Below are 23,344 nucleotides of genomic sequence, written 5' to 3' on the forward strand. Positions count from 1 at the left end.
AAGAAGCCTTTTTCTGAAAGAGTTCTTTCAGAAAAAGGCATGTGTGGACAGGGAAGAGGGAGTTCTTTTGAAAGAAGAGGAAAGAGGAAAAAGCACAGGTGCCCTGGTAGCCACTCTGTCCATAGTAATCACAACTGAAATGCGAGATAGGGTCCATTCAATGTGGACACTATGTTTCGAAAAAATAGATCGCTTTTTCGATGTGCTTTGGCAGTGTGGACGCTCTGTTTCAGAGGAAGATTTTTCAGAAGATCTCTTCCGGAAAAGCTTCTTCCAAAAGAAGCCTGCAGTCTAGATGTGGCCTTAGAGACTAACAAAAAAAATAGGTCGTATCATGAGTTTTTGTGGGCACAATCCACTTAAGTTTTATCCAATTCTTAAGTGGGTTGTGACCATGAAACCTCATAATACTATCTATATTTTTTTGTTAGTCTCTAATGTTGTATAGGACCATTCATTGTTTTTAAGGGTTTTTTTAATCAATTAGCATAGAGTAGATGTGTTAACGAGTTTTACTAGCAGCAGGGTATTTTTTACAGCTACTGTGATATACTGTTCCAAATCTCCTACATATATGAACTTCTTCCAGTCCATTCTGTTTTAATCCCTGAATCCTAGCTGTGGATAGCACTCTGTACACATGCAAAATACTACATTTAACATAACCAAAAGAAAAACAATGTATAGTTCAATCTCTAGCCGAATGATCCAGGCCAGGTCCTCTGTTAGTATAATTCTACATAGCTGCATGAAATTTACAGAGCTACACCGACATACGCCAGGTGAAGATCTGGTTTATCAGGTCTAATTTTCGCACCGGATAATTAGGCTTTTAATGTGCAAAACTGGACCTAACAGATTCTCCACTTAGTTTCATGCTAAGTAGATAATGGCCAATTGGATGTGCAACTAGTTGGTTCTGTCCATCATCTCCTGGTTTTACTTGCCCTTACAATAATCAAGTGAGAAGCGACCAATGCAGCAAACCTTTTTGGATAATGCACATAAAAACAGGAAGGCTGGTTTCCTTCCTACTTGAACTTCTTAAATTTCAGAAGAGAAAGTAACAAACCCGGAATGCCACTTTCTGCCATTATTCCGGAAATAAAACATGCTGAAAGCAATAGGAGTTTTGTAAATAGTCGCAATAATAAGTACAGCTGTCAATTAATTGCAATTAACTCATGCAATTAACTCAAAAATTAATTGTGATTAAAAATAAATTGCTATTAATTGCCACTTTAATCATACTTTTAACCAAGAAGAGAATACTAACAACATAATATAAATATTTTGAATGCTTTTTCTACATTTTCAAATATATTGATTTCAAATACAACACACAATTCAAAGTTTACAATGATCACCCTATCAAATATTTGCACCATAAAAATGATAAAAAAAAACAAATGGTATTTTTCAATTCACCTCAAACAAGTATTGTAATGCAATCTCCTTCCTGTGAAAACGCAATTTACAAATATAGCTTTCGTGTTACATAACTGCACTCAAAAACAAAGTAAAATAAAACTTTACAGCCTACAAATCTCCTCAGTCCTACTTCTTGTTCAGCTAATCATTAAGACAAATATATATATTTACACTTATGGGAGGTACTGCTGCCCTCTTCTTATTTATAACGCCACCTGAAAATGAAAACAGGCGTTTACTTTGTAGCTAGTGTTGCAAGCTGTTTACATTCCAAATCTTCGAAACATTCATCTGTCCTTTCCTGTTTGGCCACCATTCTAGAGGACATGCTTCCATACTATTTCTTTTCTTCATCTTTTTTTTACAATGCCAATATTTGTAAATAAATATATAGTGAGAACTGTATGCTTTGTATTCTGCATTGTAATTGAAATCAATATATTGGAAATATAGAAAAACATTCAAAATATTTATAATAAATTTCAAGAGTCATTCTAATATTAGTTAATAGCATGATTAAAACTGTGAAGAATTGCAATTAATTTTTTTAAATAATTTGACAGTCTTAATAATAATCAATATTAGGAAATAATACAAGGAAATGGCAAGGTATTCTCTGACTTTAAGTGAATTCAAGCCCCCTATTTCTCTTTTGCACCTCTCCTCATATGTTTGTATTCCAACTGATACTGTGTGTGTGTAAGAGAGAGATAGAGAGAGAGAACACAAACATGTTTTCTGAGTTTAATATTGTGGCTTTATTTCCATGGATACAGTATTTACAATTTCAGGTAGGTGTTTGGGTCACTATGTTGACTGAATAGAGTTTAGGTGCCCTCTAGTGGTTATTAACTGAATATTTTAGGATTGCTGGCTTTATAGGATTGCTGTTTAATCTCCTTACATTCCCACCCTTCCATTCCTTAGGGTACGTCTAGACTGCAACACTATTTCAAAATAACTAGTGCTATTCTGAAATAACTTAGGGTACGTCTACATTAGCTCCCTAGTTCTAACTAGGGAGGATAATGAGGGCCACCGAAATTGCAAATGAAGCGCGGGATTTAAATATACCGCGCTTCATTAGCATGTTCCCGGCCTGTCGCCATTTTGGAAATTGACTAGCCCGGAGTAACTTCCCACCTCTACATGCGGCAGAGAAGAGCGTTTCCGAAATAAACCCCTTACTTCGAATTACCAGTTAAACCTTACGGAATTGTGTGGACGCAGGCAGTTATTCCGGGCTAGTCAATTTCCAAAATGACGACCAGCTGGGCACATGCTAATGAAGCGTGGGATATTTAAATCCCACGCTTCATTTGCAATTTTGGTCACCCTCATTAGCCTCCCTAGTTAGAACTAGGGGGCTGGTGTAGACGTACCCTTAGTCTGTGTCTATACAGCAGGCAGTTATTTCAAAATAGTGTCAAAATACTGTCAAGCCAAAGGACTTCTTACTCCAACTCCTGTAACCCTCATTGTACGAGGAGTAAGGGAAGTCAGAGGAAGAAAGCTCTATTTTGAAATAAGTGCTGTGTAGATGCTCCCTATTTTGAAATAAGCTATTTCAAAATAAGATACACAATTGACATAACTCAATTTGCATAGTTTATTTCGAGTTAAGCCCTGCAGTGTAAACACACCGTTTTAGTCTGAGTTAGCCTTTCTTGTATTTGGGCAGAAAAGCACATTTGATCAGAGAGAGTGGCCTGTGCCACATCTTTCCAAATCTCAAACGTTTTCTACAGATCAGATCAAAACCTAAGACTTTAAATCCTTTTCAACCCCAGTTCAAGGCTATTAATGTTGTGTTCCACTGCTCTGTGAGTTTGCTCCAATTAATAATAGAGCTTTACAATGAAGATCAAACAATACCACGTTGTATTTAAAAATGTGCAATGTGTAGTTGAGAGCAGAAAATTAGCTTAGATTACTCTTTGGTTCATAAACACCCTTTTTGTTCTGTTTGTACAGCACTTAGCACAATGGGCTCCCAGTCTATGATCAGGGTTCATAGTTATTACCATAAAACAAATAAATATTAATATTAATTACCACCGCCCCACCCCAAATTTGGAAAACCCAGTGCTTCCACTCTTTCAGCAGTATGACCAGTAAGTTGTATTTGCTGTTTTGCACCTGTGCCATTTGTAAGTACACTTTTTTATCCTTTCACCCATTTGCCTTCATCCAGCTTGAAGTGTGTACCACTCATCATTCTTTTGCAACTGCAGATTTTAAATCGTGTTACAAGTAATGGTTCTAGCCTAAACCACTGGCCAAGAAATATCTGCTTAGTGCAGGGGGTGTGTGTCTCTGTTTCTGTTTAGAAAATACATACTTGCACTTAAACACAGAACAATTGCAGAATTCTTCACAAAGCTGGATGTGAAGTCCATATCTGACCGACTAAATTCCTTCTAACCGTTATTTCTTGGGGCAGATCATGTTTTTTCTATTGTTCATAGCGCTGGCATTATCTGAGAAGGTCTACCTTATAAGGGTTAAATTCTACATACATTCAAATAAAATCCAGTGTGTCACTATGCTCTTTGAAATAAAGTCACAGGTTTTCATGTCTGGTGACATGCGGCTACATACCTTCACCATCGAGTGGAGAGTAAGCTCCGCCCCCTTTCCCCCTGCAACTAGAGCTCCTTGAAACTCCATAATTACCCTTTTGTGGGATTCTAAGAAAAATGCATTTTGTGCATCCTCACAGGCCCTAAAGCTTTTGCTTGATTTGTGATTTCAATGTTGTGGCCACTTTACCTGAAAAGTCATGTGAAAGGAAGAATTTTCACATTTCAGATGCTCACACTGAATTTTGATGCTCAGGTGAAGGCTGGTGATTGGGGTATTAGCTTGAGCCCCATTAGACTCGGTTTCAGTTCCTTGCTCTGCTCTGTAAGCCATGTAGTCTTTCTGTGCCTCAGTTTCCTATTGGTTAAAGGGAATATTACACAGGGGTGTCAGGAGCATAAATACATTAAACATTGGGAAACATTCAGATATTACAGTGATGGAGGCCAGCTAAGTAGTTTAGACAGAAAGAAAATAACTTTTCTCAAAAAAAAAGGGCTCTAATTATGGATCTTAGCAAAAATTCTCTGAACATGGAAACTCATACGCCAATGAATTCTGAGTAGCCCTTCCTTTCAGTTAAAAAATAGCTTGCACACGTCTAAGATGCCATTTCCTAGAACTATACTAACTTGATCAGCAAATTAATGAAAGAAATTCCGCCCCCGGCAAAGAAATGACTTCCCAAGATCAAGGTCTATTAAAGTCATCCAAAAAGCAAAGCAAGCAAATTTCTCAATGAGTTCCCCATGCAGATTCCTGTTTTACTGAGGGCTGCACACGTTCTGTGTAAAGAATTACAGCAAAATATATAAGAGCAATCCAGAGTGAAGTTCCGTAGAAGTCAACATATACAATGGAGAAAATGTAGACCCTCCCTCCCTTCACCATCTGTATCAAACCTGGGAATTTCATTAGCCTATTACCTGCTCACACTGAAGGCAGCGGGAACTGCAGGCATGACCTAATCAATGGAATGATTGGATGACTTGATCTTTTGTATTTAACTCAGGATATCATGTTTCCAGAAAGGACCTGGAAAAGAGCAGAGCTCAGATTTCTAAGGGATGGACAAGCATATATCAGACCAGTGTTCAGCTATTTTAAAGGCGTAAACACCAAAGATTCTTTGATGTGATATGCAGCTGGACAGTTAGGAGTAAAAGGGTAAAATTAAGAAAGAATATAGTGAGATGGTATCAGAGTGACAAATAGTCTCAAAGGAGGAGTGAGGGAAGGAATGGTACTTGGGACTGTTAAATCGAAACAATCAACTAGAAAATGTAGCACAAGGAACACATTTGCATTGGGAAGGCTTCAAAACAGACGTCTGATCAGTTCCACAATTCTACAATTTGTAATCACATGGCCCCGGGAAGGTGAAAAGGAAAATGCAAGTTGGTGTGAGAAAACAATCATTCTGAAAGCAGTTGAAGTACTCCTTCCTCCTACACAGCAAACAGCACACAAGGGACAGAATTGTCTGCTGCAAAGAAAGGATGGAAGATACTGCTCCTTCAGTCCTGAAACGTGTGGGCAGCATGTGCTACTTTTCTAAACTGTCAGCTCCCAAACTGTAAGCATTTTGAGTGTTATCCACTATACCATAGTGACAAATGAGAAGACAGTTCCATTGTTGACCCTTGTTTTCAAGCACTTAACGAGTCACACTGTAATTTGAAGTAGACGTACCCGTTCTACAACACTCTGTACTTTACAAAAAAGTTACAAAGCTATGGTGTGTACCGCAGATAATGGTTATGTGACAGTTCTCCCCCCTCCCCCCCCATGCTTTATGAATTTCTTATAGATACAAACATGCATAACTCAAAGATGCTTTGGACAAAGTACTCATTTGAGCTGTCAATTTTAATGTCACAGTCTGCTGGATTTGTATATCTTATGTTGGCATACACATCACTCTTGTATATGTAAAGTTAGAATATGGGGTATGGAATAGTTTGTGGTTTTAAATGTGCAAATGAAAGCCATCGAGGATGTTTCCAATGCTGGCATACCTCAATGACTGGGTGATCAACTGAATGACCTGTAAATAGCCCGGTTTTGTCTCTGAAGTTTGAGCCTGATGCTTAGTCCTGGAAAGACATGTGACCAAACCAACTTATACTGGTATACTATTTCAACCAGGTCATTTTCCATGGAAGTGGGGATAGAAACAAAGAATTCCCACCCAAAAGAAAGTCTAGTTTAGATGCTTTGTTTTGAGTCTCTTTGTTTTTCACTTGCATGACATACCCAAGAGAAGAGCCAGGGACCCAGGGAGAGTAAAAGATTTTCCTGAGCTTGAAGGTTTGACAAAATCAAGAACGGTTTTAGGATAAGTTTGCAATAAGCTTTAGTGCAGTGGTCCCCAACGCGGTGTCCGTGGGCCCCATGGCCCCATGCACCCGCCAGGGCATTTATGTGCGCTTGCCTGGTGACCAGAGCTGGCCCGAGCCATTCTTGCGCCCTGGGCCCCAGGTGCCTGGTGTATGCACAGCCCCCGCTCCTCCTTCTACATGCCCCCTATCCCATCACTCTTTCTCAAGGGCCTGCCCCCTGCTTACTCCATCCCTCCTCCCTCCATTGCTCTTTCTCCCTGCATCCTCACTCAATTTACTAGGCTGGGGCAGGGAATCGTGGTGCATGAAAGCACTGAGGGCCCAGCTCTGGGTGTGGGATCTGGGGTCAGAATAGGGGTGAGAGGTTTGGGGTTTGGGAGAGGGCTCTGGGCTGGGACAGGGCTTGGGGGTGCCAAGGTGGGGAATGGGTTCTAGACTGGGGATATGGAGCTGCAGGTGGAGTCAGAAATGAGGGGTTCAGGGTATGAGAGTGAGTTCTGGCCTGAAGTAGGGAGCTGGGGTGCAGCTGGAGGTGCAGGCTCTGGGGTAGGGACAGGGATGAAGGGTTTGGGGTGAAGGTGGGGGCTTTGGGCTGGGACCGAGTGGTACAGAATGTGGGAGAGGGTGGAAGCCCTGGCTGGGGGCCTGGGTCCTGGGGTGGGGCTGAGGAGAAGGGCTTGGGGTTCAGGAGAGGGCTGCAGGCTGGGGAAGAAAGTTCAGGTGCGGGGAGGGGGGGTGAAAGCTCTGTCCATGGCCAGGGATGAGGGGTTTAGGTTGCAGGAAGGTGCTCTGGGTTGTGGCAGGAGGTTGGGTTGCAGGATCAGGTTGGGATGTGGGGTCCTGGAGGCACTTACCACGTCTCCGAGATCCCTGTAGCCCTACAGCTCAGGAGCATCCATGGAGGCTCAATCCTTGAACCCGCAGGCCTTGCCCCCAAAGCTCTCTTTGGCCATGGTTCCCAGCTAATGGGAGCTGCAGAGCTGGCACTCCAGCAGGGACAGTGTGCAGACTCCCAGGCCACCTCGGCAGTTAAGGGCCACAGGGACCAGGTGGCCACTTCCAGGAGGTGTGGTGAATCAGGACAAGAATGGAGCCTGCTTGAGCCCCAGAACTCAGCTGCACTGCCAATGGGACTTTAAATGGCCGGTTGGCAGTGCTGACGGGAGTCACAAGGGGCTCTTTTCGACTGGGTGCTCTGGTTGACAACCAAACGCCTGGCAACCTGAGAGAACTGCGGCCTCAGAGTGCACCCCCTTCTGTTCTATCCCGTTCCCTCCTGATTACAAAACACTAGGTGGAGACACCTCCCTCTGGGTTTGACACTGTGGTCGCTATTGTGAGGTTAGGCTTTAAATCTCCGTCTCCAGGATGGACAAGCAACCTTTTCCTCATGCACCCCAGTGCACTCATACATCCCTTGTCCTGCCCATCACAGCTTGTTTGACCGCCCCGCAGCTGCCTCTTTCTTTCCTCTTATGGGTGGAGGGTTGTTAATGGGCCGTTTCACTTTGAAGGGTCACTTGAACTATGCATTAACTACTTACACTGTTCCCCCTTGTATTTAGCTGTACGTACTCTGCCTCCTTTCCCCAGAGCTGAAGAAAAGCTCCGTGTAAAACTAGTCTCTCTCATCAACAGAAATTGGTCCAACAAAAAAATACAACCTCATCCCTCTTGTCTCTGCATACTATAGAGCTACTGTGATGAAGTCATCATGACCCATATTTTTCTCCCAATCACGGGACCCATCAAACAAACAATAATCACTTGAGTGCTGTACAGTATAGTCTGTTGCTTCAGAGGGGTAGCCATGTTAGCCTGTACAGGATAAACTTTAAAAACAACAAATGGTCTGGTAGCACTTTAAAGACTAACAAAACATGTAGATGGTATCATGAACTTTCGTGGGCACAGCCCACTTCTTCAGATGACCTCTGAAACCAGGGTTTAAAAACTACCAGGACTGTATGTCCCATTAGAAACGTAAGAAACTGTTTTTTCCAGTGGTATGAAGCTATTGATTTTTACCTACCAACCTCTCACATTTTATTCCTGTCTCTGAACCAACACTGAATATTGCTCATCTTGGGTAAGAGGCAAATTACATGTTATGTTTGGTGGAAGGGAGGACAAAGGAAATATTTGTCAATGTTGTGTTTTGTTTTGTTTTTTAATTTGAATAGTTTGAAGCTGCTATTTGAATATAGTCTTGGCAGAAGGCAGTGTTCAGGCAAACTAATCAAAGGTGCTCAGTTGATGCACGGTATGTTATTGTCTCTGTGGTTTTTTTTTTACATGGGCTTCTCATTTATCTCCTAGTTCTATAGTTTAATACTTACCACTAGAACTGGGTGAAAACTGGGGAGGAGGAATGCAATCTAAGAGGTGTTTTGGGGTAGAGTACCAGGTGCGCATGGTTTTTTTAAACCTATACAAAGTTCCATTTAACCATAACCCACAATCCTCATACACAGTATTGTGCAGGCGCTGGCAACAGCTTGTCACCGGGCAGCTCAGCACCATGGCGCCTCCCGGTGGTCACTCTGGGTATGTCTACACTACAGCGTTAACATAAGAACATAAGAATGGCCCTACTGGGTAAGACCAAAGGTCCATCTAGCCCAGTAGCCTGTCTGCCGACAGTGGCCAGTGCCAAGTGCCCCAGAGGGGGTGGACTGAAGACAATGATCAAGCGATTCGTCTCGTGCCATCCATCTCCAGCCTCTGACAAACAGAGGCCCAGGACACCATTTCTATCCCCTGGCTAATAGCCTTTTATGGACCTAACCTCCATGAATGTATCTAGCTTCTCTTTAACCTCTGTTATAGTTCTAGCCTTCACAGCCTCCTCTGGCAAGGAGTTCCACAGGTGGACTATGTGCTGTGTGAAGAACTGTCTTTTATTAGTTTTAAACCTGCTACCCATTAATTTCATTTGGTGTCCTCTAGTTCTTACACTATGGGAACTAATGAATAACTTTTCTTTATTCATCCTCTCCACACCACTCATAATTTTATATACCTCAGTCCCCCCCCCAGTCTCCTCTTTTCCAAACTGAAAAGTCCCAGTCGCTTTAGCCTCTCCTCTTATGGGACCTGTTCCAAACCCCTAATCGTTTTAGTTGCCCTTTTCTGAACCCTTTCCAAGGTCAAAATATCTTTTTTGAGGTGAGGAGACCACATCTGTATACAGTATTCAAGATGTGGGTGTACCATAGTTTTATACAGGGACAGTAAGATATTCTGTATCTTATTTTCTATCCCTTTCTTAATAATTCCTAGCATCCTATTTGCCTTTTTGACCACCGCTGCACACTGTGTGGAAGTTTTCAGAGAACTATCCACGATAACTCCAAGATCTCTTTCCTGATTTATCGTAGCCAAATTAGCCCCCATCATACTGTATGTATAGTTGGGGTTATTTTTCCCGATGTGCATTACTTTACACTTATCCACATTACACTTCATTTGCCATTTTGTTGCCCAATCACTTAGTTTTGTGAGATCTTTTTGAAGTTCTTCACAGTCGGCTTCTGTCTTGACTATCTTAAACAGTTTAGTATCATCCACAAACTTTACCACCTCACTGCTTACCCCTTTCTCTAGATCATTTATGAATAAGTTGAATAGGATTGGTCCTAGGACTGACCCTTGGGGGACACCACTAGTTACCCCTCTCCATTCTGAAAATTTACCATTTATTCCTTCCCTTTATTTCCTGTCTTTTAACCAGTTCTCAATCCATGAAAGGACCTTCCCTCTTATCCCATGATAATGTAATTTATACAAGAGGCTTTGGTGAGAGACTTTGTCAAAGGCTTTCTGAAAATCTAAGTATACTCTTATCTACTGGATCCCCCTTGTCCGCATGTTTGTTAACCCCTTCAAAGAACTCTAATAGATTAATAAGACATGATTTCCCTTTACAGAAACCATGTTGACTTTTGCCCAACAAATTATGTTCTTCTACATGCCTAACAATTTTATTCTTAACTATTGTTTCGACTAATTTGCCTGGTACCGATGTTAGATTTACCAGTCTGTAATTGCTGGGATCACCTCTAGAGCCCTTTTTAAATATTGGTGTCATGCTAGCTATCTTCCAGTTAGTAGGTACGGAAGTTGATTTAAAGGATAGATTACAAACCACTGTTAACAGTTCTGCAATTTCCCATTTGAGCTCTTTTAGAACCCTTGAGTGAATGCCATCCGGTCCTGGTGATTTGTTACCGTTAAGTTTTTCTATTTGTTCCAAAACCTCCTCTAATGACACTTCAATCCAGGACAGTTCCTCAGATTAATCTCCCACAAAAGACGGTGCAGGTTTGGGAATCTCCCCAAGATCCTCAGCCGTGAAGACTGATGCAAAGAAATCATTTAGCTTTTCCGCAATGTCTTTATCAGCCTTGATTGCTCCTTTTGTATCTCGATTGTCCTGTGGACCCACTGGTTTTTTAGCAGGCTTCCTGCTTCTAACGTACCTAAAAGCATTTTGTCATTGTTTTTTGAGTTTTTGGCTAGCTGTTCCTCAAAATCTTTTTTTGCTTTTCCTATTACAGTTTTACACCTAATTTGACAGTGTTTGGCTACATCTCAACTGGCATGATTTTCCGGAAATGCTTTTAACGGAAAAGTTTTCCGTTAAAAGCATTTTTGGAAAAGAGTGTCTAGATTGGCAAGGACCCTTTTCCGCAAAAGCACTTTTTGCGGAAAAGCGTCCATGGCCAATCTAGACGCGGTTTTGCGCAAAAAAAGCCCCGATCGCCATTTTCGCTTTTGAAGGGGAAGGAGCACTCTCATCCAGCCTGGCACCTCAGTGACTCCCGTTTTTGTGTGTCCTTCTGCGTGTGGTCAAGGCTGCTCCGCAGAGTCATCCACCTTGCCGATGCTGACACGGTCATCGAGAGGTTTGGCGCCCTGGGCTTCCCCAACTGCAGGGGGGCTGTTGATGGGACACACATCCCCATCCATGCCCCGGAACACCAGGCCTCCCTCTACATCAGCCAGAAGGGATACATTTCCGTTATCCTGCAGGCTGTCTCTGACCACCTGGGCCACTTTATGGACACTGATGTGGGCTGGTCCGGCAGAGCACATGATGCGTGGGTCTACCTCAACTCCTCTGTGTGCCAGAGGCCACACACCGGAACTTTCTTCCCTGACCACCACATCAGGGTCGGAGATGTGGACATGCCTGTCTGCCTGGTGGGGGATGTGGCCTATTCCCTACAGTCCTGGCTTATGAAGCCCTACATGGGACACCTGAACCCTTCCCGACAGGCATTTAATGCCAGGCTCAGCAGGGCCCGTATCATAGTGGAGGGTGCCTTTGGCCAGCTGAAGGCCCATTTTAGATGCCTCCTCACCCTCCTGGACCTCTCAGAGTGGAATATTCTGCATGTGGTGGCAGCGTGCTGTGTGCTGCATAATTTGTGCAAGGGAAAGGGGGAGGCTTTCCTTCCAGCCTGGATGGCAGAGGCCGATCACTTGGCCAGCCTGTACATGCAGCCCCACATGGCTGCCATCTGGGAGGCCCATCAGGAGGCTGTCTGTATCTGGGAGGCCCTGCGGGAGAGCTTCTACCTGAATGAGCACTAAAAGACTCCCTGGTGTGCCCCACTGTGGGCTTGAGCCTCATTCCTCTCTCATGTCCTTCCATGGACCCGTCCTTAACCCACCTTCCTGCTGTACAGTAAAAGACACATGTATTCAAGAAAACAAACTCTCTTTATTGAACAAAACTGGGGTGGGGGGCATGAAACTCAGGTGAGACTGGGCAAAGAAGGTGGGAGAGGAGAAGCGAGAAGGGGAGGGGGAAATGTGGGAGGAGGGAGTTGGAAGGGGGAGACAAGGGGAGGAAGGGGAACTGCCCCCTGTGGCCCTGGCATATGCCTGCCGCAGCGCCTTAATTTTCATCCAGACCCGATCCTGGGTTTGGATGTGGCCTTTGGTGGCCAGGCTGGCAGCCATCCGGCTGTAGACGGCCGTGTTCCTCCATCTAGTGCAGAGATCATGGAGGTTGGAGGCATCCCCTCAAACCTCAGTCAGGTCCATGATCTCCGCACTGGACCAGGAAGGCGCCCACCTTTTCAGGCCCCTGGCAGGCTCCTGAGAGCTGGCAGACTGGTCCTGAGGAGTGGTGAAGAGATGGCTGCCAGTTGCTTGCTGGCTCATGTTTGGGCCACTGGGTCAGGGGCAGCAAATACTGGCTCTGGGCTGGCAGGCCAGGAGCTAGCACAGGCACTGTGGCCAGACTCTACCCCTTTAAGGGCTCCAGGGAGAAGGGGAGGAGAGGAGTTTTCCTGGTTGGGGCCAGAGTGGCCAGCAGCGACTCTGGGAAGGGCTGGAAGCCCCCTATTTTGAAATAGCCCCTTTTCCGTGTCCACACAGCGCTTATTTCGAAATAGCAATTTTGAAATTGACGCTATTCCTAGTAGAATGAGGTTTACCAAGTTCAAAATAAGCCCTCCGCTATTTTGAATTAATTTCAAAATAGCAGTTGGCTCGTGTAGACGGTAATACAGTTATTTCGAAATAACGGCTGGGATACCCTCTGGGAATTAGCTTTTTGATGCTGGAGTGCCCCCTTCTGGCTGGTGTCTCCCCATGTCTCTGCACTCTGGGGCCCCCTTCTGGCCAGTGTCTCCCTGTGTCTCTGCACTTTGAGGTCCTCCCCCCGGGAACCTCAACCCCCTATGCCCTCCTTCCCTCAGTGACTCACTGCCAGTCTTCATCTAGCCCCTTACCTCAGGGGCAAGCTGCAGTCTGATAATTGGCAAGGGGGGTGTGGACCTGCTGCCTTTGCCTGCCCTTTTCTGCTTACCTGCTTCTCTGCAGCCCTAGTACACTCAGGCCTTGCTACAGGCTCTGCCACCTGGAAGCTTGCCTGGCCAGAGCTCCCCACCTTGCTTGCCTTTCCCCAGCCCTGCACTAACTACAGCCCTAGTATCTTCAGGCCTTGTCTCAGGCCCTGTGGCTTGCGAGTGAGGTTCGGCCAGAGCTCCCCAGCTCTGCCTGCCTCTTCCCAGCCCTGCTCTGTCTCAGGAAGCCCCCAGCTTCCCTTGCAGCCAGGTCCCTCCTTCTCCCCAGCTGGAGCAAGAGTGTCTCTGTGTCCTCCCTCCAGGAGCCCTTATTTATACAGCCCCAGCTGGGCCCGAATTGGCTGCCATATGCTTCCGCTGCTTGCTCCACAGCTCCAGCCCTCTTCCAGGGCTGGGTTTTAGCCCTTAAATAACCAGTGCAGGCAGATGCCCCCTCACAACCTCCATAACTAAATTTGAGTTAAGGTTGCCAGATGGTCTCCCAAAAAATACCGGACAAGTGGTATTTTTTGGTCGAGCAAAAAAAAAAAAAAAAAAAAAGAGGAACAAGGGATAATAAGCCCTCCCTCCTCCCGTTCTGGGGCACCCAGAGAGGCAATCACAACCCTGCCTCCTAGCTGGGACTTCCAGGCTGGGAGGCGGGGCCACGATTGGCGCTGGAAGCCTGTGATTGCACAGAAGCCTTGTGGAGGACGGGGAGGGGCTGGGACTCCCAGCCATTCCCCCCGCCCCTGTCAGGCTTCTGTGCAATCACAGGCTCCCAGCGCCAATCGTGGCCCCGCCTTCTAGCCAACCCCCTGCCCATGCCAGGTTTCCGTCCAGTGCACATCCGGAAAATTCAGAGTATACCGGACGTTGCACATGCCCGGTATTCCCTGATGTTGTTTACTGGACAAAGAGTGCAAATACTGGACTATCCGGTAGAATACCAGACACCTGGCAACCCTAAGTTGAGTTCCTAGAGTTCCTACACACACAGTAATGGAAAACCTTTGCACTGTCCTCCAACTGTCCCCAGGAGAGACATCCTGTGCAAACCTTATGCCATATACGGGTCATAAATACAGAGCTGAGGACAGAAATGCCAGTCCCCTGGAAAAGGGAGTAGGGGCTCAACACAGGCATCTCCAGGAATGGGCAGGGTAGGGCCTTGGGTGGGAGGTGCAGACTGGTAGTTAGTCTCCCTCCATCGGCCCTTTTTGCGCTGCCCAGACTGCATGGTTTGGGATGCCGGCAGCCATTTAAAAGGGCCTGGAGCATTGCAATGGCAGGGAGCCTCAGAGGCCTTTTTAAATCACCAGCCCCCCCAGGGCAACTGCTCCCTTTGTCTGTCCCCCCCCAGCAAGCTGGAGTAAGCATATGAGAATGCCACACTGCTAATTATATGGAGATATACCTATGTCATAGAGCTAGAAGAGACCTTGGGAGGTCATCAAATTGAGTCCAGTGCTCAGCCCTCATGGCAGGACCAAGTGCCATCCCTGACAGACTTGCCCCAGACCCTGAAATGGCCCCCTCAGGGATTGACCTCACAACCCTGGGTTTAGCAGGTCAATGCTCAAACCTCTGAGCTATCCCTCCCCCAATTGCTAAAATTAGACCTGAGAATCAGAACAAGGATTCTGATGTGTGCATTGTAATATGTTCATATGATATACGTGTACGGGAGAGAGGGAATCAATGTGACATTTGAGGCCTTGAGTTGTGCTAAAGAAGGTTCCCTTAACTAGGCATTTTCTTGGTTTTCAAGGGATGGCACAAACTGAATCCAACCCCCACAGCCTTTTCTGGTGGTGGGAATATAGATGCACATGTGTACATTCCCACATAATTCTCCACAGCCAATGTACCAGTCTACTGGTATGGACATCTCATGAAAAAAACCCAACACGCTCCCCAGATTAAAGCATGCAAACTAGAGCTCATAAGGATTACAGTTATATTCAGTAGGCAGCATACTTCAAATGTGTTGCTGTGCTTCCTTGTTTACTTATTTAGATTCAGATAAAGGAAGTGGTGAGACTGAATCGCTGACAAGTTTTCTGAGAAGAGACCATTTTGTACTTAGAGGAAGCAGTTGCTCTCTTGGATATTGTTGCACCATAACTCAGAAATAAAAAGCAAGACGGTTTAACAAAAGCCTGGGGCATTTATTAGGCAAGTGGATTGTTGAATTTACTGGAGGTAGCCACAGGCTGGAAATCTATGGCTCTCTCATTAATACTCCTGGCATGAAAATTCTGTAGCTGATTAGGAAAGAAGAACAGAAATGGATTTACAAAACCTTCCCTATCGCTCAATGGTGATTGCTTGGAGCCCAGATGACCTGGCAGACTACTTCAAGAAAGTAAGTTGTGTTGTGTTTTGTCCTAGTATGGAGGAGTAGCAAGGTGCTTTAACACTTCTGTGCTCTTGCTCCCTCTTCCCCCCACAAAAAACTTTTTACCCTAAGAGCCGAATTTGCTACATACATCATATAAAATCATCTTTTTTGAATAATCATGGCAGATGCACTTCAGAAAGTCATTATACCTGCCCTGGTTTAATGAAGTCCTTAATGAATCCTGAAAAATGTATTCTAAATTAATAGCAAGAGAAATCAATTGTTTCTTGGGAAAAAAAAATGCTATAATCTTTGGTACCAATGCCTTGCTATGTTACATTCAGTTTGGATCCGTAAAAGTTAAGAGTTAAGGAAGCTAAACATAGTAAACCTATTTTTTAAGGTAGGAAAGTTTTATATGCAGATCTCATAAGGCCTCTCCAATGAAATTATTCCTATGACTTTCATAATTAAAGACCCTCACTAATGAAGATGCACACATGAACTCTGCTCTGGACTGAATTGCTTTCCTAATTAGCATTACAAAGGCTTGTTATGTGACAGGGCTTGGTTTAAAATCGATAGTGTTTAGCAGAGGTGACATTCTCAATCTACGGGTCGCTCCAGACGTTCCAATCTTTTGAACAAGGATGTCAGAGCAAAAGAGCTGCTGAACCTGGTTAGGTGGACACACAAAAGAGTTTGTTGGCATCTGGACTGGGGTTTTTAGAAGGGAGTTGGGTGCCCAGATTCAAGGAGAGTTGATCTGAGTCATGGACAGCCGTCCTTTTGAAGTGAGGTGATGAACTAAGACTCCCATGCTAGCTGGAAAATGAGACCTGGAAGCGATTTTGTCTGGTTGAGCTCACACAAACAATGCAGAACACTTCCTTGTGATGTTGTAGTTGGGTGAGGAGGACAGGAACTGTGCCTAAGGAAAATGATTCCTTTGTAGCATAGGGGGAGAAATGAGAAACATTCTTTCCTCCAAAATAAATAGAATACATAGAATATTATCCCTTCCCGAGCTCAATGCAGCTGCTTTTATTTGTAGATTGCCTGTGTTGATATTTTGTCTTTGAAATTGAAAGCCTTTACCAATAATAATATCCATAGCGATAATCATAATTCTTTGGAGAGGCAGGTTTCAATAAAAAGAGATTCTGCTACCCACTGCCTCTTCCTGCCTCAGGATCCCCACTGACCTTCCTCCACATCTCAGAAAGATCCCTCATCTCATTTCCTCATCTGTTCTGTTCTGCTGAGGTGGTTGGGCTTCTGACACTTCCCCCCTTCTCTATCTATAGCTTTTCCTCAAATGCACTAGCCTGGATATTGCTGGTTCTTTTAACTTTCACTTTGCAGAGCAGAGGATTTTGCACGCCGAGGTGTGGAGGGGCATTTAAAATGGCGTATTGGGGTGCATTTGTAGGAGCATTGCCAGCAGAGCTAGAGAAGTGATTATTCCCCTTTATTCCACACTGGTGAAGCCACATCTGGAGTATTGTGTTCAGTTCTGGGCCCCACTACAGAAAGGATGTGGATGCATTGGAGAGAGTCCAGTGGAGGCAACAAAAGGGATTCTGGGGCTGGAGCACATGACCTATGAGGAGAGGCTGAGGGATTTGGGTTTATTTAATCTACAGAAAAGAAGAATGGGGGGAATTTGATACAGGGCTGGCCTTATCATGAGGCAAACTGAGGCGGCCGCCTCAGGTTCCAGACTGTGTGTGTGTGGGGAGGGCGGTGCCACTAGGACTCAGAGTGTAGAAGGGGGTGTCACTAGGACCCAGAGTGTAGAAAATTGTCTCTGCTGCCGATGCATATGTAGATAGCAGAGCAGTCCCATGAGAGAAGTAGAACAGGAAGAAGGCAGAATTGAGACCTTTCAAAGTTTTGGCCCACGCGAGGGGACAAGGAGGTGTTATTTGAGCTCCCCGTCTCAAGTGCCAAAATGTTGTGGGCCAGCCCTGATTTGATAGCAGCCTTCAACTACCTGAAGGGAGTGGGTCCAAAGAGGCTGGAGAGAGGCTGTTCTCAGTGGTGACAGATGACAGAACAACGAGCAACAGTGTCAAGTTGCAGTGGGGGAGGTCTAGGTTGGATCTTAGGAAGAACTATTTCCCTAGGAAGATGGTGAAATACTGGAATAGGCTACCTACTGAGGTGGTGGAATCTCCATCCCTAGAGGTTTTTAAGTTCTGGTTTGACAAAGCCCTGGCTAGGATGATTGAGTTGGGATTGGTCTTACTTTGGGCAGGGGGCTGGACTCAATGACCTCCTGAGGTCTCTTGCAACCCTGGGATTCTATGATTCTAAAAGAATAGGCAAAACTCAGTGCTGATTTGCTCCCTGGTATCTCACTGATGCTAGGAAAACTGCATAGGCTATAGGTAAATGTTGAGTTTGGTCCATTTTTACAGCATCTTAAATATATTCAGTTGTACATTCATTTTCCATCATTTCCCCCAGATTTTAATAGTCATCTACACTTACTTGTGTTACCATGCTGACTATAGTGCATGTTCACAACAAATTCCAAAACCTTCATTACAGTGCAGAAAGGTCAATCCAAAAGGTTTGTGAAGACTTTCGCACCATTTCAGCAACCCAGTTTCAAGTGGATATGATCAACCGGGGACAGTTTATTATTTGGTATTGAAACCATGCAAAATTCATGGTTTCAATCGCTTTCACTGGGTTTCGTTTGGGGGAGCTGGGACAAGTTCAAAACCAAAATGCAAAGTGGAGTTCATGGGTAGCAAAGGCACACAGATCAAAACCAAAGCAAACGTTCGCTGGTGGGCCTGAGAAGTGAAACCACCAACTTTGCAGTGTTCTAGTTCCAACTGTTTTGTTCCTGCCTAGCTGTGTAGTAGAAGGAAACCAAGATCTTGAGATATCTTAAATTAGACAGATCTTATCATTACTGAGAACTAAATTTAAATCCAAATTCAGCAGACTAATCAGGAAAGCACATATCTTAACTGGTGCACAGGGTTTTAGATCACCATTAAGAGGAAACAACCAAGTGAGGTGAAATGGCTTCCTGATATTATCTATCATACTTATATATGCCCCCCGCTACTGTAATATCGGAGAACCTCATACTCTTTAGCATATTCATCCTCAATAACCCTGGAAGGTAGAGAGACGTGACACTCCCTTCTACAGAAAGGGGGACTGAGACAGAGTATCTTGCCCAAAGTCACACAGTAAGTCTGTTGGGGTGCACTGCACAAATTGTAGCTTATTTCGATGCCATTTTGAAATAGCGCCAAATTATGAAATAAGCTATCTACATGGCCCCTCCATTTCAAAACAACTCGCTATTCCGAAATTCCCCTTAACTCTCATGGAACGAGGGTTACCGGGATGTCGGAATACATCGCCCATTATTTTGAAATCTATTTTGAAATAAGGGCTGCTTCAATAGATGCGGAACAGCTATTTTGGGATACTTCCGGCATCCTAAAATAGCTCCACAGAGTAGATGTACACTTGCGGAGCATGAATATGAATCCAGGTGTCTCCAGTCTTATGCCCTCACAAGTGCAGGCCCCTTTCTTTCATTAGTCCCACAATTTGTATCATAGGGTATGTCTATACTACAGCACTAATTCTAACTAACTTAATTCGAATTAGTTAATCCGAACTAAGCTAATTCGAACTAGTGCATCTAGACCTAAAAACTAATTTGAATTAGCATTTTGCTAATTCGAACTAGCATGTCCATATTGAGTGGACCCTGATCTGAGGTGAAGGATGGCCGGAAGCAGTGCCGGCAGAGCATCAGATTAGGACTTAGAGCGTGGAGCTGCTGTCTCAGGCTAGCCGAGGGCTGTGCTTAAAGAGACCCGACTCCACCCTGGACAGACAATTCTCAGGGGTTCCCCGCTTGCAAAGTAGTCCTGTCTTGGAGTGCCCTGAGTGCCCACACTCGGCACATCACAGCACTCGGCCATCAGCCCGGCTGCACTTGCCGCAGGCTGCCATCCTGGGGGGAGTCAATCGGGGTGTGCAGGAGAGCTTCCACCCCGAGGAGCCTGCAGAGCCACCCCAGTCCTCCCCATCGGGGGCTCGTACCCCATTCCTCCCTCACCTCCTCCCACTTACCCCTCCCCAGACCCCCTTCCTGATGTAAAAAATAAAGGACATGTATGTTCAAAAATAGAAACTCTCTTTATTGACCAAAACTCGGGGAGACTGGGAAAAGGAGGTGGGAGAGGGGAAGAGAGAGGGTGGGAGAGGGGAGGGCAACTAAAATGATCAGGGGTTTGGAACAGGTCCCATATGAAGAGAGGCTAAAGAGACTGGGACTTTTCAGCTTAGAAAAGAGGAGACTGAGGGGGGAGATGATAGAGGTCTATAAAAACATGAGTGGTGTGGAGAGGGTGCATAAAGAAAAGTTTTCCATTAGTTCCCATAATAGAAGGACCAGAGGACACCAAATGAAATTAATGGGTAGCAGGCTTCAAACTAATAAGCGAAAGTTTCCTCCTCACAAAGCAAATAGTCAACCTGTGGAACTCCTTGCTGAAGGAGGCTGTGAAGGCTAGAACTATAGCAGAGTTTAAAGAGAAGTTAGATAAAGTCGTGGAGGTTGGGTCCATGGAGTGGTATTAGTCAGGGGGTAGAAATGGTGTCCCTGGCCTCTGTTTGTGGAAGGCTGGAGATGGATGGCATGAGACAAATGCCTTGGTCATTGTTTTCGGTCCATCCCCTTCAGGGTACCTAGTGTTGGCCGCTGTCAGCAGACAGGCTACTGGGCTAGAGGGATCTTTGGTCTGACCCAGTACGGCCGTTCTTATGTTTTTATGTTCTAAGCTCAGGGCTCAGGGTCGGGGGTCTCACTGGACCACCTTGATTTTCATGCAAACCTGCTCCTGGGTGGCCAGGCTGGCAGCTATCCTGCCCTAGACGGCCACTTTCCTGTGCCTAGTTTGGAGGTCGTGGACGTTGGAGGCTTCCCGCCAAACCTGGATGAGGTCCATGATGTCCGCACTAGACCAGGTGGGTGCCCACCTCTTGCGGCCCCGGGCAGGCTCCTGGGAGCCGCCAGCCTGGTACCAGGAAGAGGCGGAGGGCTGGGTGGCAGCGGGTGGCTGGTTCATGCCATGCCAGGTGCAGGGTCTGCTGGCTGGGTGCTGGCAGGCTTGCACCTGGCACGGGCACGGTAGCCAGACCATGCCCCTTTAAGAGCTCCGGGGCTGGGAAGGGGGCAGAAGAGTTTCCGTGGTTGTACCCAAAGTGGCCACCAGGGAAAGCTGGGGAGGGCTAGCCTCCCACTAGTTCAAATTAAGTGGCTACACAGCCCTTAATTCGAACTACTTAATTCGAACTAGGCGTTAGTCCTCGTAGAATGAGGTTTACCTAGTTCGAATTAAGCGCTCCGCTAGTTCGAATTAAGTTCGAACTAGCGGTTTGCACGTGTAGCGCCTATTAAAGTTAATTCGAACTAACAACTGTTAGTTCGAATTAACTTTGTAGTGTAGACATACGTTTGGGTATGTATGAATCATCTTTTTAATCTTACTTATATATTTACCTCAAAATACCTGGCAGCAGTGAGTTCTAAAGGTTGACACCCACATTTTCCAAAAGCAGTCATTAAATTTTCCCTACCAAAACTGAGATTCAGAGGGAGGATTTTCAAAGGCTCTAAGACAGGGTTTCCCAACCTATGGGTTAGGACCCAAATATGGGTCACCATTACATTTCAAAAGGGTCACCAAGTCTCTCCCCAGGTGGCTCTGCTCCCTGTCCTCCCCCCGTTTTTGAGTTATCTTGGGTCACCAAGTCTTCCTGAATTGTCAGAATGGGTCATCTGGAAAAGGTTGGGAACTGCTGCTCTAAGCTATCCCAGTCCAGAAAACATCAGTTCCACCAGTGTAAATGACCACACAGTCTGTAGCCCTCTACCACATATAAAGCTTTCGATCAAAAGAGCTCTTAAACTAAAAGTTTTTCTCCAAAACCACCTGTGTTCAAAAGAAAGCAACAAAGGGACACCATTCACAACTAATTTCTCATTCTTTTCTGGAAGAAAGTTGACAATTGTAAATTTTGGAATTCATTTAAAGCCAGAAAATAGGATTTTTAACCGAAATCATTAAGAAAATCAACCTAGGTCCTGAACATTCAAAACACTTCCTTCCAGATGTATTACTACTTTAAGCAGCTGCATTGCAGCCAGTGTCATGGGAGTTTGTACTGTGCCAAGGAGGAACTGTTTGTAGAATTGAGTCCTTCATTTGTAGAATGACTCTAATACGTCCTGAATCCCAAAATGCTTTCCCGTGTGTCGGAGTAACTGGAGCCTGCTCATGCAAATAAAGTTTCTCACCTGCATAAGTGTTTTCAGAACAAAAGTTCTCTCAAGGAGAACTTTTTTCTGGGTGTCTGGTTGGTGAGTCTTGCCCATATACTCAGGGTTTAGCTGATCGCCATATTTGGGGTCAGGAAGGAATTTTCCTCCAGGGTAGATTGGCAGAGGCCCCGGTGGTTTTTCGCCTTCCTCTGTAGCATGGGGCATGGGTCACTTGCTGGAGGATTCTCTGCATCTTGGGGTCTTTAAACTACAATTTGAGGACTTCAATATCTGAGATATAGGTGAGAGGATTATTCCAGGAGGGGTGGGTGAGATTCTGTGGCCTGCACTGTGCAGGGGGTCAGATCATAACGGCCCCTTCTGACCTTAAAGTCTATGGGTATGTCTACACTACAAAGTTCATTTGAACTAACAGCCGTTAGTTCGAATTAACTTTCATAGGCGCTACACATACAAACCGCTAGTTCAAATTTAATTCGAACTAGCGGAGCGCTTAATTCGAACTAGAAAAACCTCGTTCTACGAGGACTAACACCTAGTTCGAATTAAATAGTTCGAATTAAGGGCTGTGTAGCCACTTAATTCGAACTAGTTGGAGGCTAGCCCTCCCCAGCTTTCCCTGGTGGCCACTCTGGGCCAAGCCAGGGAAACTCTTCTGACCCCCTCCCGGCCCCAGAGCCCTTAAAGGGCCACAGTCTGGCAACGGAGCCCGTGCCAGGTGCAAGCCTGCCAGCACCCAGCCAGCAGACCCTGCACCTGGCGTGGTATGAGCCAGACACCCGCTGCCACCCAGCCCTCCACCTCTTCCCAGGACCAGGCTGGCAGCTCCCAGGAGGCCTGAGGCTGCAAGAGGCGGGCGCCCGCCTGGTCTAGTGTGGAGACTGTGGACCTCATCCAGGTTTGGGGGGAGGCCTCCAACGTCCACAATCTCCTCACTAGGCACAGGAATGCGGTCGTCTAGGGCAGGATAGCTGCCAGCCAGGCCACCAAAGGCCACATGCAAACCCAGGAGCAGGTTTGCATGAAAATCAAGTTGGTCCAGTGAGACCCCCGACCCTGAGCCCTGAGCTTAGAACATAAGAACATAAGAACATAAGAATGGCCGTACTGGGTCAGACCAAAGGTCCATGTAGCCTGTCTGCCAACAGCGGCCAACACCAGCTACCACAGAGGGGATGGACTGAAGACAATAACCAAGCCATTTGTCTCGTGCCATCCATCTCCAGCCTTCCACAAACAGAGGCCAGGGACACCATTCCTACCCCCTGGCTAATAGCACTTCATGGACCCAACCTCCATGAATTTATCTAACTTCTCTTTAAACTCTGTTATAGTTCTAGCCTTCACAGCCTCCTGTGGCAAGGAGTTCCACAGGTTAACTATTTGCTGTGAGAAGAAGAACTTTCTTTTATTAGTTTTAAACCTGCTGTCCATTAATTTCATTTGGTGTCCTCTAGTCCTTCTATTATGGGAACTAATGAAGAACTTTTCTTTATTCACCCTCTCCACACCA

At 45.5% G+C, this 23,344-nt stretch overlaps 1 protein-coding gene across 1 annotated transcript in view; it reads left to right on the forward strand.

The window, feature by feature from the left end:
- Positions 1-15,194: 15,194 nt before the first annotated feature.
- LCP2 (lymphocyte cytosolic protein 2) overlaps positions 15,195-23,344 on the forward strand; it is a 75,709-nt gene continuing 67,559 nt past the window's right edge. Inside the window, exon 1 of the mRNA XM_014569873.3 lies at positions 15,195-15,524. Within this exon, the coding sequence (XP_014425359.2) occupies positions 15,447-15,524 (78 nt within the window). The 5' untranslated portion in view covers positions 15,195-15,446. The remainder of the gene's footprint in view (positions 15,525-23,344) is intronic.

Source organism: Pelodiscus sinensis, chromosome 17, assembly GCF_049634645.1.
Source record: "Pelodiscus sinensis isolate JC-2024 chromosome 17, ASM4963464v1, whole genome shotgun sequence".
In the NCBI taxonomy this organism is placed as follows: Eukaryota; Metazoa; Chordata; order Testudines; family Trionychidae; genus Pelodiscus; species Pelodiscus sinensis.